Here is an 18,552-nt window from a genome sequence, read left to right on the forward strand (position 1 = left end):
TTTATGAATTTAGGATAGGGTGTACAGGTTGTACAGGGTCTCACTACAGAGATCGGGGTAATGATTCTCCTGTTTTCAGCCTCCCAAGAACTGGGGCTATAGGCATGCACCACCATGCCCAGTCTCAGGGGCCATCTCAGTGTGCCCTGGGGGCAGGACTGGGCCTATATGCTGGGGATCAAACCCCAGCCACTGTGCTCTGCCAAAACAGGCTATAGTCTCTTGTCTACCATTTTATAGCATAAAAGTGAAGCATATACAATTAATATTGCATTTTTAAGTTTTATTCTTATGTATGAATGACCTAGTTTGATACAACATGCTATAAATGATACCTGAATGGGTCGATAACATAGAGGACCATCTGTAGGTCTGTATTGGAATAATTCTTCCTGTAGTCATGTACATGTGTTCTATTTTCATGGGTAAAGTTATAAAGGATTATTACTTTAATCTTCCCCATATGAGTTTGTTGACTAGTTTTTGCCTCTCTATTCAAATTCACTGGATCAATATGAAGAAACACCTCATATCTAAATATTATAGGAAGATTTTGTTTTTTTGGTTTTTAGCTTCTGGAAAAATTGCCTGACTCTTGTGTGAAAAGTAATTCTACACAGTTTATTCTAGCCTTTTGCCTAATTGACACTGATCATTCACAGAGAAAACTGTATAAACTATCACTTAAAAATCTTAAACAATTGCAGATTGTTTTGTTGTTGCTTATGTTTAACTTCTAAATTATTGAATCAGAATCGAAGCGTACAGGACCATGTTGGTTGCAATTGGTCTTAGGTGCCAGGGGTGAGAAGCATATTTTCTTTAAAAGAAAGTCATACAACCAGAGAAAGAGGCTTTGTGAGTAGGCTGTATGTTAAGAACGGAAGCTGGATGTAATTTGGTACCACTGAACCTGACAGGTTCTGGAAAGATAAAGAAATAGATGATAATAACGCTATGACTATGGAGCTGTGTAGACCCAGCACTTTTGCACAGAGGTTGAAAAAATGCTTCCAGAATTTTAAGAGTTAGACCATTAGAGGTTAGCAAGTTTAAAAGCAGGTTTCTCAGAAAAACGTGTGTTACAGCACATGACTATGTGATTTGGCATGTGAGATGCATATATGAGTTTGTGTGCATGCATCTGTTTGCGTGTGTATTTTGTCTCATGAAGTTAAGACTCTCTGAATTACACTAACAGCTCGATCTTCTGTTTATTTTTATGAACTGTAAGTTCCTTCTATATTTGTAAGTACATATTAGTCTCCAAAAGGGTTATACAGTGTTTGATTTTTGTCAAACTTAGTTTATTATAAAAAATCTTTCAAGCTTCCCTCAGAGAAAATTATAGAATTAATGGTCGATGGAATTAAGTTGAAAAAAAAATTCTGGGATATGAAAACTGATAACATTTTCAGTTCAGGCAGTAAAGTTGATAAACTAAATATTATATTCTTGTGAAATAAAAGATGGAAAAGTGGTGAAAAAATTAAATTGAAATGAGAGTTGATATCTCTAAGCTATTTTTTGAACTGTGGATTTTTATGCCACTAAGAAAAAAATAGTTATCTGAGGATTCTTAAAGCAGGGCAAAAGATGGATTTTTTAATATTTCTAAACTTACTGATTTATACATGTGTTATGCAGAGTTCAACAAAGAAATGCAGGAAGTAGAATGAAATTGAAAACCTTAAATTTGTACACAGTATAGTATTTTTTATATTATTTTTCTACAATTTACTGTCAATACAGTTAAAGAAAGAGAAAGAATCCACACAAAACATGTCAGAGTTTTTACAGTAAGTGTACGAGGGCATAAGTGCCAAGTAGCCAACTAGAAGACCGAAGACTTAATTTAAGGAGATATAGGACTTTACGTGCTTTCTGTTGGTTCATTCACTAGGGGAGATCTTAAAGATACATACTTTAAAGGGTTATCTAGTACATCCAATTCTAAGGACAAGATGGGTCCTGTAAGAAAAAGTGGCATGGAGAAGCACTTGGAGTGCACAGTAAGATAATACCTTCATAAAGGCTGGGTTACCACTAAAAATTATTTCAAACATTCTGACACTGTAATTCAAAAGGATATGGGTGGTGATTGCATTTAAACTATTCTTCCCAGTTTTGAAGCAATCGAGTATAATTTGCATTGCTTAGGTTTACTGTCCGTGTTATAAGTTGATTTTTCCTGCATGCATAGTCCTTATTTTCGCACGTATGGTCCCACACCTTTTAAAACTTGTCTCTCGACATATTTTTCTATGATTTATTTGGCTATGAATGTAATAGGTAAAACTATAGAAACATTGAATATATATATGAGAAAGTCACTTTTATGTTAACATGTGTGAGCTAGCACAGCTCATACATAGATGAGTGACACTGCTTCTTCAGTTGAAAATACTGCTCTCCAAAACAGACATTAGCATGTCTAGAAGAGTTAATATCATTAAACTTACAATAATAGATGAAAATAGAAAATAAAGCATTATACTACCTCTTTTACACAACCATGACCTATTGTTTTATTGATTCATTTTATATCACCATCGAATGTATGTTATTCTAGAGGATTTCAAAGAAAAGTTAAGCTTCGTCTGAGAAACTGGGTGTGTTTTAATTGCAGATTCCAGGTTTTTCAAGTCCACCTGGAGAACAGACATATATTCCTGAGGTTTTGAAAATTATTCAAATATTTACAACAGAATTTTTTCTCTCATCTTGTCCATCCTTAAAGAGAACTGTGACGTCTAAGTGCTCCTTTGGTAGTGAACTTTACCCTTCAGAATCAGTAAAGAAGATTCAGTGTGCTAAAACTAGGTGAATGGAAAGCCAAGATACATGAGTCACACTTACATGTTCTCCAAAATATGGAAGCTCTAAGCCAAATTTGAAAGAAAGGCACGCAACGAAAGGGTGAAATTCTCAATACTTTCAGGCAAACAGCCAAATTAGAGAGAAGAGATGTGAAACATTTGTAACTAGGCATAACTAGAATGAGGTGATGTTTTCAATGCACTGCTTGTTTAAGTATTTTAATGCTTAATATTCAACACATTGGGAGGATTAGCAATGATGTTAAATGTACCTGCCATCATATATTTAGGCTTTTCATCCATTAATTCATTTAGTCAATACTTATTAACTAGTGTCTGTGTACCAAATATTGTTCTAATAGCAACAATGGGGGAAAAGCTCATAGATTATCTTGCCTGGCACCTAAGAACAAATCAATGAATCATATCTACAAGAACTTATGAACATTTTTCTAATAGATCCCAGGATGTTGTTATGCTTGTTAATAGATCCGATCATAAGAAATATATTGTTAGCTGACTGCTTGCCTTTGCTAAAGCTATTGATGGCAGGAATATATTATTATTACTAAATACATTTCAGTTAATGAGTCCAAAATAAAGCTTAATAGACAGTCTTAATTTAAACAATTGGATTTGGATATAGAATTGTGGATAACTTATAAACAATGTTTTATTTAAAGTCAAAACCATGCTATTTCACTTTTTGAATTTTTAGTTGAAAATTGCCTTAGAAAGATTGTTTTTAAGTCGGTTTCAAAAACAGCGTCTGTTCCCACTGAAATTCAAACATAGACTGGAAAGCATTTCTTCCTGAAACCCCAGATGTCTCTTTTTTTCTGATAGAGCTATATATTTTTCTTTCAGGTTCCCTTGAAGTTGAATAAATTTTGCATTAAAGAATTAAGCATTCGACTTTTCTGTTGCATCTTATCTTTATCAGTAGAAATGGAATATTTAAGCTGAAGGTTAGATACATAGTTATACAAATCTATATACGCTCCAGAAATTTTTTATACCATTCCCATAAAATAGCTGTCTAATTATTTTAAAACCCAAGTGAAGACATAGCAACTCATAGAAGTAACTGGACAGGGGCCAGGGAGATAGGTCAGTAGAATAAGTGCTTGCCTGGCAAGCTCAGGGTCCTGGGTTCAACCCCCAGTACTACAAAAAAAAAAAAAAAAAGTAGAAGAAGCAACTGTGTAATCCCTAGTTTCTATTTGTGTAGCAAGTCCATACAATATGCTTCTCTAGAGTCACACTTCCACGAATAAATATGCTCTTCTTTTCTCCTGTTATTCAAAGTTAAGTGTAGTGTTATTTTACCATGAAGACTTCATCTGCATTAATGTGGGTACCTTAATGTATTTTAATAAGAGAGTCTTTCAAGTGATCTAGTAGGCATATAATATTACATAAAATGCTATCTGCATTTTACGGTGATGATTGTCTGTATTTAAATAAAATGAAATGTCAACCATGGCTTCACCTAAAGTGAATGTTACTACATTGAGTTTATAGAATATTTGGAAGAGCATTTAAATATTCTACATTTTAATTTGCTCTTTTCCCAATGCTTTACGTGCCAAGGTTGATGTAAATTTGACAAAACAAACTGTCTTGATGAATAATGATAAGGGAACTGTGAACGCCAAATACAAATTTTCCTTGTTCCAAGCAGTTTGTTCTTGGAGTTGAATGCGTACCAGAGTCACCTAGAAAGCTATCTAACCTGCAGATCTGTAGGCTGTCCTCTGACACCTTCTGGTTCAGGAGTTCTGGGACAAGGGTGAAGAAATTGCATGTCATATGAGTTTCTGGCTTACACAAATGGTGAAAAAAACATATTAAATTCCAGTAAGATATTCAGACAAAGTTTCTGAGATGTGACATGACAGGTAACTGCTCTACTTCAGGTAAGCCAAGTTATTGCAAGCTATGTGCTGGTTATAGTGGCTTAGCCACTGTAGCGCTCAGTGAGACACCCTTCCCAACATCAAAAGCCCTTTTCATGCATAGGTCTTAGAAAGACACAGTGTTGAGGTAGTAATTCAGCTTATAAGTACACTACCATCATGCACTAATGAATTCCATCCCAGGTTGCTGAGAAATCATCGCTTTGTCTTTACTCTTCATGCACACTCATGTGTTCATTAACAGCTGCACCTAGAAAGAGGATTTCCATGGAGAAGAGGTCGGGCAAATGGGTTATAGTCTTCTTAGCCTGTCCAGGAAAAGGATCTGATCAGTCTCTTGACTTACTAACATGAAAACCCAGTGCAGACATTCCTATGTGAAGTTGAATTCATATTAATTTCTTGATAAATATTTATACATTCAAGCTGTACCAATGAGTTATCTTTATTTCAAATATTCTCTCTATTATTCTATTTTCTTAAAATCTTTTGCCTGGGAGATGGCTCAGTGGAATAAGCGCTTCCCTAGCAAGCACAAGGGCCTGAGTTCAATCCCCGATTGGGCCAAACAAAACAAACCAAAACAAAAAAATCTTTTATGTATTTATATATTTGGTACAGGGTCTTGCCATGCAGATTGAAATCAGGGATCCTTCTGAGTTCCCAAGAGCTGGGATTATGGGCATGTGCCACCATACACTGATTTGGTGGCCAGTTTAGCATGCTCAGGAGCAGGGGCAGTAGATTGAATCCAAGTCCTTTCACTTGCCAGGCTAGTGCTTTGACCCCTGAGCTATCTCCCCAGTCTCTCTCTGGCATTCTTATGCATTTATTTAAATGAAATCAAAACGTTTCAAACTCTCTCTGCACTTAAATGTCAAGGCAAATATGCTATGTCTTCATCTTTAGCAAACATAATTTACTTCTTCTCTAATTTGATTAGGTTGAATCCTTCTTTGACTGACACCAGCATGGTTACACATTAAACTGCCATGTCATCAATAAACAGAAAGGTCTATAATAATAACAATAATTATAATGACTAACATCTTGCTGAACAGTACCTGAATATACATCTGAATGTAAACAATCCTATGAGAACATGCACTTTTAATATTTTAGGTTGAGTTCAATCTCTGCTACCACAAAAAAAAAAAAAAAAAAAAAAAAGGCATAGGAAGAAATCAAGTTTCAGAGACTTCACCTCTTTAATGTTATACAAAAAAAAAAAAAAGCAGAGAGTAAATTTGTCACTTCTATCTAACAAGATTCACTCCAGAGTTCCTGATGTCCTTACTATCTTAGATGATGTAGATTTTGTCCTGTGTTGGTGTATCATCAAACTACTTAAAAGATGACTAGGTAAAAACAATTAACCAGGCCACTAGTCTCTTGACAAATTTGAAATACTTGATAAGTAAGAATATATTTAATTTTAAAAAAGAATTATAAGTCAAAAGGTGTTATTCTGTTTTAATTTTAATGCATTGCCAACTTAAACTATGTGCTTGGTACAACCCAAAATTCTGTAACTATTAAAAGTTCTGAAATTACGTGTCCCACATTTGTTTCTGTTGTAAGTCACAAGGTGATGGTAAACCACTGGCAAACTGAAGTGAGTAGTTTTTTTATTTATTTAAAATTAAATTTGTAAAGATCAATGGGAATTACAAAAGAAGGAAGAAATATATTTTAAATATTTATATTACAGTAAAAGACACATTTGCCATTATCTCCCTCAAAATCTTTCCCCTGACCTCTAACATGCTCACCTATTATTCTTGTCACTTTCTGAAGCGGTTCTGGAAATCCTCTTTCCTGAGTGTTGCTATGAACTGTGATTAAAACATAGAGTGAATTCTGTAAAATGAAGCTAAAAGGCAGGCTGATAAAAAAAAAAAAAAAAAAAAAAAAAAAAACTTACTGCATGTCCCCATTCACCTTATTCACCCAATAACAGACTCAACTTCTGGCTCTTTTCTAAAGTTAAAATAGCTGTGAAAGGTAAATATTTTTAATAGATTCAAGATGTCAAGGCAGTCATCGGGACAATTCTCATAAAGGAAGACTGATCCAGCTGCTTCCAACAATGGAGGATGATTGGGTGAATGCTCGAGTACAGGAGAGCATGAGGGTGGGTTAAAGGCAGCGAATGTGTCCTTTGCTGTAATGCTTTTTGAAATTTAAGTGCAGGCTACATCTTCAAATCATAGCATATCAATGTTGAAACAGATGCAGGTTCAGAGTCATGCATGGCTCCATCTTTCTATAAACCTGCGAGCGAGCATTCGCTGCTACTTTTTGTTATCTCCTTTGATAAATCAGCATTTCTCCGTTAACTGTTGTTATGTTAAATCTATTATCACTTCAGCTACTGTGCTTGATTGGTACTTTTTGTAGAATTTATATTGTAGTTATTCATAATAAAATCTAAACTGCAAGTTTTACCTATTCTTTCTTGTCCAGAATCTCATATTGAACTAATAAATACCACAGAATCATAAATAGAGTTAATAAAAGTTTCTAAAAGTTCAAAAAATAATTTAGCATTGAATTAATGTAGCTGCAGATGAAACAAGCATACACAGTAGTAAATGTTTCCAAGTATTTACATCTATCCAAACTGTTCTCTGCACAGTGGTAATTCATTTAATCCCTATAATTTATTCATCTCAGGATAAATTCCAAAGGATTGTTTACATATGTTATCCACTAGCTTTAAAAACAGTGCTAATTATTGGGAGAGAGCAAATGCAACTCATCAGAAAGGCTTGTTGCACTGATGTGGCACTGAGGACCCCACTATTTGGCAAAGACTTGCAACCTGATGAGTGAAATGATGGAGAGCTATGAGGATTCAAGATTTAAGTTCTTTTCTTCCTAAGTTCTCTGGAAAGCGGTACTATCATCACTGTAAAAATTCCAAGTCTCATTATACAGTCCTGTAAACACTCAATTTAGAAACAATTTTGTAAGTGTCCAATTGAATTTCCAACTACACTTCACTTGGGTATTTAAAATCACAGGCAACAAATGGGCACACAGGTAATGTTCTTCATTTTCATCATCTTATCAAGGTGAGGTTATTAAGGGTTGGATTTTTCTACGTGTTCTTGGTACAAGCCACCCATGACAATTTAGACAACCGATATTGTCTTTGGTCTTGGGGCCAAAGTTTCCAACCACAAAAATGGTATTACCAAGCTTTAAAGGGCACTGGAAATATTTTGTTTTGGTCGGAAATTCTGATGTTAATTTTATGTTCCAGGTCATTCAAACAGTAAGCGCCATGGACAAAGATGATCCCAAAAATGGACATTATTTCTTATACAGTCTTCTTCCAGAAATGGCCAACAACCCAAACTTCACCATCAAGAAAAACGAAGGTAAATGTACACGCTTTGCAAAAGAAGGTCAAATGTAAGTTGGGAAATAGAATGCAGTTTTGCAACATAGCAAAAATTACTCCTAAAATTACATCTCCTTGCCATGAGCAGCAGAAATCTAGTTTATCAGCCTAACGGCAAGACAATTGCATCCCTTACTTTTCCAATATTGAAATAATAGATAAAAAGTATTCACATGGAAATTAATTTTATCCCAGGGAATATCTTAATCACCTTACTTTATAAAATGAAGAGTATAATTTAACCCCTGTCAAAGTTCCAAGAACTTTGAGACTTCGATATCGGTCAGAGGAGAAACTGGCTTGCGCTTTGCGTTGATAAATTTTAATTGAATGTTTACCAAGTCTTTAGAGAATGTCCGTTCTAATTTTCTTGGTTTGTGGGTACACATTAGAATATTTGTTTAAAGCCTGCACTGACTGTAATAATGGCAATTAGATCAGAAAATCCTTCTTGAAGGGCATTTCTTATCAATATTATTTTGGAGCTAACATAAGCTAATTTTATTGTTAAGTCTTTCACTCACAGAGAATATTTAATTCATTATGTTGTTTCTTGAGAATGAGACTGGATTACTACTTTTTAAAAATATAGCCTATTTCATATGAAGGTTATAGATCAGTTTTTCATAAGCCTATATGATGTATGAATTAATTTTCTCAAATTCCTATATATTTAACAATGACTTTTGACTTTAATTTGATTCTAATCCATTTGAATTAGGTGTAGTTGTTTGAAGAACATCCACAAAGTATAAGTATTGTTTTGGGCTGTTTTCTTGGTCTACTGTCAGCATAGGTTTCATTTCTGACTTGTTTGTATACCAGTTATGCTCAGAAGTGTCAAATTTGGTGCATGAAATTTGTATTTTTTAATATGTCCCATCACATGTAGGTGGTAAATTTTTTGAGAATATTCCTCTATTCAGTAACATTTTATGGTACATAGCCAATATATTATGGCCTTACTTTTACCACAATACTGTTAGTTCTTGGGTTTGCTGTGATAAAGAGGTTATTATCACAGAGAACAAAATGAGAAATCATTCTATAGGTATCAACTTGTATGTCATATTATAAACATGAAAGTGGGAAATAGTGTTCTCTCTTATCAAAAACAGATTATTCATTTGTTAGTCACCCTTAATTAGGAATTCCAACCCAAGAACATATTTTTCTCATCTATTAATATTGCCAACATTTATCCCGTAAGAGAGTCACATAAGTTTATCTACGTGACTTTTAGATAAGTTTATCTAAAACTCTGCTCAGAAACTTCAAGTTGAGCTGAACTTTATGAATTCTATGCTGAAAGTTTATGATTGTTTGGACAGTGAAATAACAAGTATCTGAAATTATTTTTGCATATGAAACACCCTAAATGAAACAATCCTCATGAAAAAAAAAAAAAAATGTCTTCTACTCCAAATGCTGAGGGGCCTCAGATGTTTTCTGTCCATCCTACAATTTTAAGATGTGCTTGTTATAGCTCTGCTCTGAAAAAAGCTACACAAAAAAGCAGTGGATGAATGAATAGCCTTAAGTACCAGGGGAAGTATAATTTTGACCTATAATTTAAAGCTAAGGATAGGTTTAATCTTGGCCTGGGAAGCTGAGTGGACTCCGCGACTGCTTAGGCAAGGTTCCGGGACCTGGACTCAATTCCCTGCACCGCATGCTCCACTGGCCTTGCCTCTGGGTGCCCTAAGCAGGTTACTGACATCAGGCTTGGTGAACCATGCTTGTAAACCCAGGCTAGGGAGGCTGAAAACAAGGAGGATCACTACGAGGCCAAGCTGCCTAGTGAGACCTTGTACCAAATATACAAAATTCAAACAAAAGAATAGGGATATTCTTATAATGGGTCAATTAATTTTTGGAATAATGAGAAAGAAGGAGTTTGTGGCCATAGGAAACTTTTTCGATCATATAGTTCACTAAATACTGTAATAGAACTTTTGAAGTCATGTAGATTATTTGTGTTGACACTAGACATAGTAGTTGTATTAGCCAGACATGGGGGTACACATCTGTGATCCCAGAATTTGGAAGGCTGAGGTAAAAGGATTGGTAAAAATATGAGGCCAATCAGAGCTATGTAGTAAGTATAAAACAAACCTGTGTGCTACAAAGAGTGAAAAAGTCTTAACATTTTGAAGTTCTCATTTTAACTTTTCTAATAGACTTTTGTCATTTGAAAAATTAAAAATAATGTAAAGTGACTTGATACATATGACATTCTGTGATGTGATTATTTATTTTAAGTTATATGTTCATTTGTTTTGCAAAAAGTGACCATATAATTTATTATTGCAACTGGGTATTTTTTTTTAAAGCAGAAGCAACTGTTGTTTATATTTATGTCCGGAAAACATCATAAACAAGGCTGTCTAGTAGAAAGTAGGACATATGATCACAGTGATTTTGGATTTAGAAACCAAATATTCAACAGCTCCTCAAAGAGTAAATCATGAACCCGGATGTCTTTGGAAAAGATATGTAAAGTTTATGCAGTGTTTTCTTGATGTAGACCAGAAATTCATGGTTCTCTTTGCTCCACAGTCCACTACTTTCTCACCTGAGTAGTTACTGTTAAGACATAAAAAGAATAACGTATTCCTCCTTAATATGAGAAATGATTAACATAATGGAAAGGAGTAGCGCATTTTACAATCTTGGTTTAGGTAGGTAGGTAGGTAGGTAGGTAGGTAGGTAGGTAGCCAAATATTTTGGGGGCCTGTTGCCAATTCATCATTAATAATGATAGAACACGAAAACAATGAAACCTCTAAAATTCTGGTACTTGCACATTTTATGTTAGAATTACAAAGAAATAAAATCAAATTGTATATCATATTTGAAATCAATTTTTCTTCTTATTGTGGACTATAACACTGTCAGAAGATAATGTTTGTTCCCTGAGGTTATTATGAATTACAAATTCCAGCCGCCAGAACAAAGTAAGGATTTTGAGGCTGGGTAATATATTCACACCTGTAATTTATGGATGGATTCTTCTCCTGTTTAATTTGATCTTTAAGGGAAGTACATCCAAGTATTTGGTATTTTCTATGGAAAATTCAACCACCTTTTCAGATCAAAATTACTGTGATTTTTTTCTTCTCCTTTGTATTGTTTGTTCCTAATGTAATTTTCAGCTGACTAATTCATAATCAAAGAGAAAACAAAAGAAAAATGAACTGTCTCTTCTATTACACACTTGTGTTATTTCACAAGTAATTCCCCTTCTAAATACATGAGAATCCTATTTCTGACAGAACAGAAAGGCAACTTTCAATGTAGAGGAAAATGAAAGGAAAGATGAAAAGTATGATGAGTCACTTGTGACATGTACACACCAAAACAATCATAGCACCCTGAACTTTTGAATGATAGAGTTCAGACATTGGTTTCTCCATCTTCCAGTTGGGTGAATTTATAAACAAAGAGGTTTGCTGACCACTCTTCTAAGTGTGGAAATGGAAAATACCCAACAAGTCAATGTAACAAGGCAGGAAAGATAAAGGGACCTTTTACTGATTCTGAAGTATCTTGCTTGCAGGAAATTTGAGGTTTGCACAAACCTCCTCTTCTCCAGCCTATACATTATAGGAAAAAAAAAACACCAAACTTTTAGTGGAATGTAGAAGGCACCGTGTGGTGAGATAGGAATCCTTCTGGCATACACTGAAATGTTGGAATCATTCATACAGATAAATGTGAGAAAGCAAAAAGCCTCACTCTCTAAGGACAGCCTTGGAAAGGAGAGGACTAAACAGGAAACCTGGTCATGCTTAGGTCTTGTTTATGCTTGAGAGGAGACTGTAGTGATCACAGACTCTAAGGATAGGATGTGGTTTCTCTTGGTTGATATTTCTTTGCAGACTTAAATTTTGTTGATAAGAAGCTCATTCTTTTTAAAAATTTATTTATATATTTATTTATTTATTTATTTGGTACAGGGTCTCACTGCACAGCTCAGACTTGTAGTGATCCTCCTGTGTCAACCTCCCATGAGCTGGGATTACAAGCATGCACCATCATGCCTAGTTTCAGTGGCTGGCACAGCACAGAACCAGCACATCATGTAATACCCGGGATCAAACCTGGGTCCTTGTGCTTGCCAGTCAGGCTCTTAGAGTGCTGAGTTCTCTCCCTGGCCTAAAAGTTCATTCTGAAGGCATTAATTGCAAAGTCAATCTGAACAATGTAGATGTTAATAAAAACTTTGGAGTATGCATGCCTTGTGCAACCTCAGTGTCACTAATATAGGTATCATTTCAGTCTATGATCCAGGATTTATCTTTAGAATTTTTATGTCAAGTGAAGAACATGGCTCAACTATATCCATTTATCATTTATTTTTCCACCTCTAGATGCATCACTTGTAAAAATATCCTTATTCTGGATAAAATCACTGTAAGTTTTAGTTTCTCCTTCTGGTATGAGGATAACAGTTCTTACCTGCTCGTTTGTATGCAGTGATAGATGTGTATAACCTGGACTTCTCAGTTGCAAGAAAATCACGTGGCAATAAATGGCACAGAATCACTTTCATAGGAATCTAATAGTCCTTAATTTCTCATGTTAGGTTATATATCCTCTGGCATATCATTTTCAAACAAGTTTCTTCATACCTTTTTCTCTAGAGACTCTTTTAATTTTTAGCAGTAATTTTGAAAGGACTTTCATCAATACTTGTCAAGATCCTGGAGCCAGGGAGATATCTCAGTAGAATAAGTGCTTGCCTGGCAAGTGCAGGGTCCTGAGTTCAATCCCCGGTACCACAAAAAAAAAAAAGAGCCTCTCCCAATGCCAGCAAGAAAACTGCTTCAAAATATTATAATGTGTTACAGTCTAAAAGATGTAATGGAAAGACACAAAAAACATTTTAAAAAGGAGTAGAAGAAAAAACAAGGAGGAAGAGGAAGAAGAAGAATCAAAATACTTAACCAACCATAGAAAAATTAGTATGATTGTTGGATTTGATTGTTAATATGGGGAATTTTTCTTTATTATTTACTACATTTCTTTTGCAATAATGAAATTGGCCTTCCTCCACATAATGGATTAACCTAACTTCCAAAATTTTAACAGCAATATCCATTCTAACAAGTTAGGGGGAATCATTACTCTATAGGAATTATTTTGCCCAAGCTTGAAAATTATAGTTTTTCTTTTTTTTAATAGAGTTTTTTAATGTGCATTTGATTACCCTCAGCTTATTTCAGGATTCTCTTTTAACAAAATCAAAACTTACTGCCAGAAAATTGTAATATGTTTCATTGAGTCTAAGTTAGAAAGAGCTGACTTTTCTTCCACTTAATCCTTATAATCCCTCTCTTATTCAGGAGGAAGAACTTAGATAGACAGATCACCTCTCTTATGCCTTAACTCACCTATGCTCTATTCCACTGAGTCTGAATTGGACCTGAAAGACTTTTCTGTTTGTCCACAAACAAATAAGGCTACCTGGATTGGAGCCAGTGGTGCCCTTATTGGCCACCTCTAGTCTGTTTAAGATTTTCCATTACTCCAGACTGCTTGGAATCTAAGAAAGGACATTTATTTTATTATTATTATTATTATTAATTTTATTGAGAAAAAATAGCAATGAGACAGTTTCAAAACTGACTAATAGGACAGTTTCAATAATTAATACATTGTACATTGTTATCTTCTTAGTGGTTATTCATAGTACAAGATGCAGACATGATATCCTGTCCAAATGTTATTAGTACAAATATTTCTTCTCATTGAATTAATGGAAAGTAGCTGCACATCTATCCTAACTATTTTGAATATGCAGGTATAAAGTGATTCTTCATTTGCATCCCCTTTTTTGTTTAATTTTGTCAGAAATGGGTGTTCCATTGCCATTTAAATATTGTAGGTGTGTGAATTCAGCAAAATAATCAAATATAGTCCAGTAGTCCATAAGAGTAGTGGGTTATCCATAGGACTGACAAAGTCAGAAGTTGTTGGCTTGAGCCTTTTACAGCTCAGCATATTAATATGGCTTTACTTGCTATACCTTGTTTTTATACTTTTCTGCTGAATGGTTAAGACCAAGATAAAGTAAGACCTATATAGCAAGGAATGTAACTTTTGTATCTGACAAGGTCAGTTAAATGCCATTTTTTTTCTTCACATTGCTTGTAGAAAAACCTGCATCCTCTCAACTATGGGGGATCCTCTCAGCAGAAGGTTTTCCAGGGAAACATACTCTGAGCACTTAAATGAATGTGACAATTAAAGTCTATATACCTGTATTTTCAATTTGCTGACATTGACGTCCCATCTACTGCTCATATAATAGAAATTCTCAGAAGAAAACACACGGCACCCAACACTGACTATGAGTGCTTCCCATTAAATTTCAGATCTCACCCTTATGAAATATAGAACTTTTCAATGAAGAGTAATAAAAAAAATAGTGCTCAATTTACATGGAACAGAAACTCCCAAGCAGTGCAAATATGTATGCTAGCATTCTGCATCTGTGATCCAAAGGCTTCCGTTTTAGTAATTCATAATTTATTGTCTGTGCTTCCAGCAATATGTTGTTAATAAAAATGCATTTATGTTTCATTTTGTCGCATAAACTGTAATTAAGAGCAATGAATAAACTGAGAAAAATAGATAGCAGATCTGGATTTCATGGTTGTGCAGTGACGGGCAGCGACAAAGAGCTTCTCTTCACTTAGCCTCCTTTTTTTTTTTTTTTTTTTCATGGCCACCACTTTTTTGTCCTCAAACAATAGTGCAAGCATTCCTTTAGAAATGAAGACCTTGCTTATAAATATTAAAAATGTCAAAATTATTATTCTGCTCAGACATGGAACTCTCCTCAGTATCTATATTTCAGTGTATGTTGTAGGAGACAATTTAGTTCTGAGATTACTGACTACCAGGATATAATTTAGATACATAGAAGACTTATATGTGTGATTGTTGGACTGTGATTCAAAGTTGTGAATTGTAACAGAGTTCCTCTGTCAATTTTCTAGCAATCATTTCTGGTCTTTGCAGAGCATTCTAATTTTGAAAGAGAAACACCAAGAAAATAAATCAGCACCGTCACCTTAAAGTTATTTTGGTTATTTTATCATTAATATTATTTTGCTTTTCTGAAGTTATAACCTCATTAGTAAATTCAATTGTATTTTATTTTGAAGAGTAAAAACAGAAGAGAAAACAAAACAACAACAGCAAGGTAACATACAGCAATATACATGTTACAGATTTCTAAACAGGAATAGTTAATTAACAGTAGTTGTTATATTAACCTATTTTTATCCTCAAGTCCGTTGTTCAGATTGATAGTCGTAGCTATTCAAGATCGGAAAAATAATTGAATAAGAAGTCATAGGGCAAAACCCTTTATATGAGAAGTTTGCTTCGAGAATTTCACTTCACATTCTTGTAAAGAAAAATAAAGGGATAATTTGAACATCAGGAATCTTGGAAATAATTACTTAGAGAAATCTTTTCATTCAGCCAGCTTTGTCCTTATCACTTTGTTGCTTGTCTCATTAAATATAATATTATTGACAGATTTATCATCTACTTCTAAGCACAAAATTAGCTTTTGGGATTTTATGGATAAGGAACAAACATGCCCATCCTGAGGAAAGGACAATGAAAGATTAAAATTGAATGTGGAACAAAAGGAACTACCAGTCTATGCAAATTCTCTTTTCCTAAAAATGCATTAAATGTAGTTGACAACTGTTCTGTCTCTCTACAACACAGAAGTGTGCATTTAGAATGAATTCCAGCACCTTACAGACACAGCACTAGGCCTATGTGACGTTCTGACAATGTGACCTGAGGCACACACACTATGTGCTTAGGTTGCCTCAGGGTGCTAAAGAGGTGGACAGAGAAGAACCACGGATGATTTGGTAGTTAGATAATTTGACAGCCCTAACAGGAACACTTTACATAGACAAATATGGAAAAGGTGACTTGGAAGAATTAGAATGCACAACAGAAGGAGAAGCCTTGTGGATCGTAGGAAACTAGGGACCGCAGAGTGAGAAATATTTATTTTTGTAATGTATTTGGTGCAGAGTCTCACTACACAGCTCTGAATCATAGTGATCCTTCTGTTCAAGCTCCCCAATGTTGGGATTATAGGCGTGAAACCATGATGATGACTCAGCATGCCCTAGGGTAGGGTGGGAGAGAAATGTGGTGCTAGAAATGTTTACTCTTGAATTTCAGTTCTTGTGATTTTGGTCTGCAAGCACTTGCACAAAAACTTTAATGAACCTTGAACCTTTATCTATGAAGTGGACATATTTGCTCCTATGTTTTTCTGAATAATAGAATATTAATTCAAGTCAAGTACAAATAATGATAGAAATGATTCTCAGACAGGTTCATTATCAGATGTATTGGAGATATTCAACAAGTCAACTCTCTCTCTCTCTCTCTCTCTCTCTCTCTCTCTCTCTCTCTCTGTCTCTCTCTCTCTCAATGTATTTACTAGAGGATCTGTCCACAAAGCTCTGACGTGTAGTGAATTTCCTGTTTCAGCCTCCACAGTGCTGGGATTACAGGCGTGTGCCACCATGCCTGTTGCCTGGGAGCTGGGGTGATGCAGCGTGCAATACTTGGGATCAAACCCTGGTTCCTCCGCTTGTCTAAGCAGGCATGTAGTCCACTGAGCTAACTCCCTCTTCTCTTTCTTCTTTATTCTGGAATTGCCTGAATCTTTTCAATCTGCCCAATGTGTAACACAAAACATTGAGAAAGAATCTGAAATACAATATTTAGGAGATAATTAATACTATATCCTATTGCTCCTTATCTATTTGGCCGATATGTAAATATGGCAGATAAATTCATCCATGAGGAAAGCAGAGAGGAAGAAAACATGGAAAACAAGAATATGGGCATTTTAAGAACTTTTTGCATAAAAGCTTCAATAGAGAAACATAATGAAAAATAAAAATGAAGATTACGTATAAAATTTAGGTTTCCACTGGGATAAAGTATGTCTCACCTCACATATTGCCAAGTGGGATATTTGGGAGTTGATAGAACAGAACTTTTTAGGTAAGAACGTCATAGTAAATCACTAGTTTATGCGGGTTTCAGATGTTAAATACAGCATTTCATTTGTGGCTTGGCCGAGTGACATACATTGTAATCTCAGCCCTCCAACAAACAGGCAGAAGAACCACAATATTGAACCCTGCTAAGGCAATTTAGTGACTTAGCAAAAGCATGTCTCAACACAAACCCCCCAAAAAATACAAACCCAATATCAAGCGAAAACAGCATATGGTGTGAAGGCCAGGCATTCCATCTCCAGTACGAAGGGGGGCAGGATTTCAATTGTGTAAGAAACAGAACAAACAGGGCACAAAAGGGACACGCTTACATCCCCTTGTACACACTTCATTGCAAACATGCCAAACTAGTTGCACTCTTAAAAATACTTAATTTTCCCCTTCCTTTTCTTCCAGAATACGTATCTTCTGCCTTCAATTCTTTATATAGCTAATTTTCCATCATTTGTAATAATCCGAACGCCTTTCATATGTGAGCCAAACAAGTAGGTGGTTGAGAGTTGCGTGCAGTTTGTTCTGAGTCTTCTTCTGAAGCACAGTGTGACACAGGTAAAGTGGATGTGAATGGAGTACTGTCTCCTCCACTGCCCTCTGATGCTCTGAATAATAGATCATATCATTATTCACTCATTCATTTGATGCCTATTTATTTGTTGTCCCACATACCAAGCACTACCTTGGGAATTGGGAACTGAAGTCGCGAATAAAATAGACACCGCTTCCTCTCTCCTGTACAATTTATTTTTGTTATCGCAGGACTCAGTCTTTGAATATCAATTTGAATTCTTGGATAGAAAAACTATAATTTAATATGGTCTTCTGGCATATAGTAGAGAAATTCATAGGCTAGTCTTCAAAATGCTTTGATTTAAGGTGGAGCGATCACACAGTCTAACCTCTGCGCTACGCAGACTTTTCTCATAGGTTTGCCCAGTTTATGAACCTGGCCCTGTATAAAGATGAGTTAGGTTGTCGTTGATTTCCTCTCTAATCTTTAGGAATCATTTGGTTGCTCAGAGCAGTATACATCCATAACTATAGAGAGCTAAATGTCCCTCTGAATTTCATATCAGTGTCACCATTATGACTGAACTCAGATAAGGTATGTTGGAGCATGTCACCCAAACTGTTTATAGTTGTAAGGTCAAAGCCTGTTAGTGAGTTCCTCCCTGTTTCACAGTGACCCACTGGTGACTCTGTAATTCATGTTCCAAATGTTCTAGAGCAAATAATTATGTTTTTACCTTTTTATTTTTTCCTATAATCTTACTGAGAAACAAATAGCAATGAGATAGTTTCAAACCAAATTGGTAGGAGAGTTTCAA

General features: G+C 35.1%; 1 protein-coding gene across 1 annotated transcript in view; it reads left to right on the plus strand.

Moving 5' to 3' along the window:
- Window positions 1-18,552, plus strand: part of Cdh8 (cadherin 8) — a 415,681-nt gene that overhangs the window by 348,710 nt on the left and 48,419 nt on the right. The window contains 1 exon segment of the mRNA XM_004625918.2: window positions 8,007-8,124. Coding sequence (XP_004625975.1) covers window positions 8,007-8,124 — 118 coding nt within the window.

This window comes from Octodon degus, unplaced genomic scaffold, assembly GCF_000260255.1.
Source record: "Octodon degus isolate 3935 unplaced genomic scaffold, OctDeg1.0 scaffold00011, whole genome shotgun sequence".
In the NCBI taxonomy this organism is placed as follows: Eukaryota; Metazoa; Chordata; class Mammalia; order Rodentia; family Octodontidae; genus Octodon; species Octodon degus.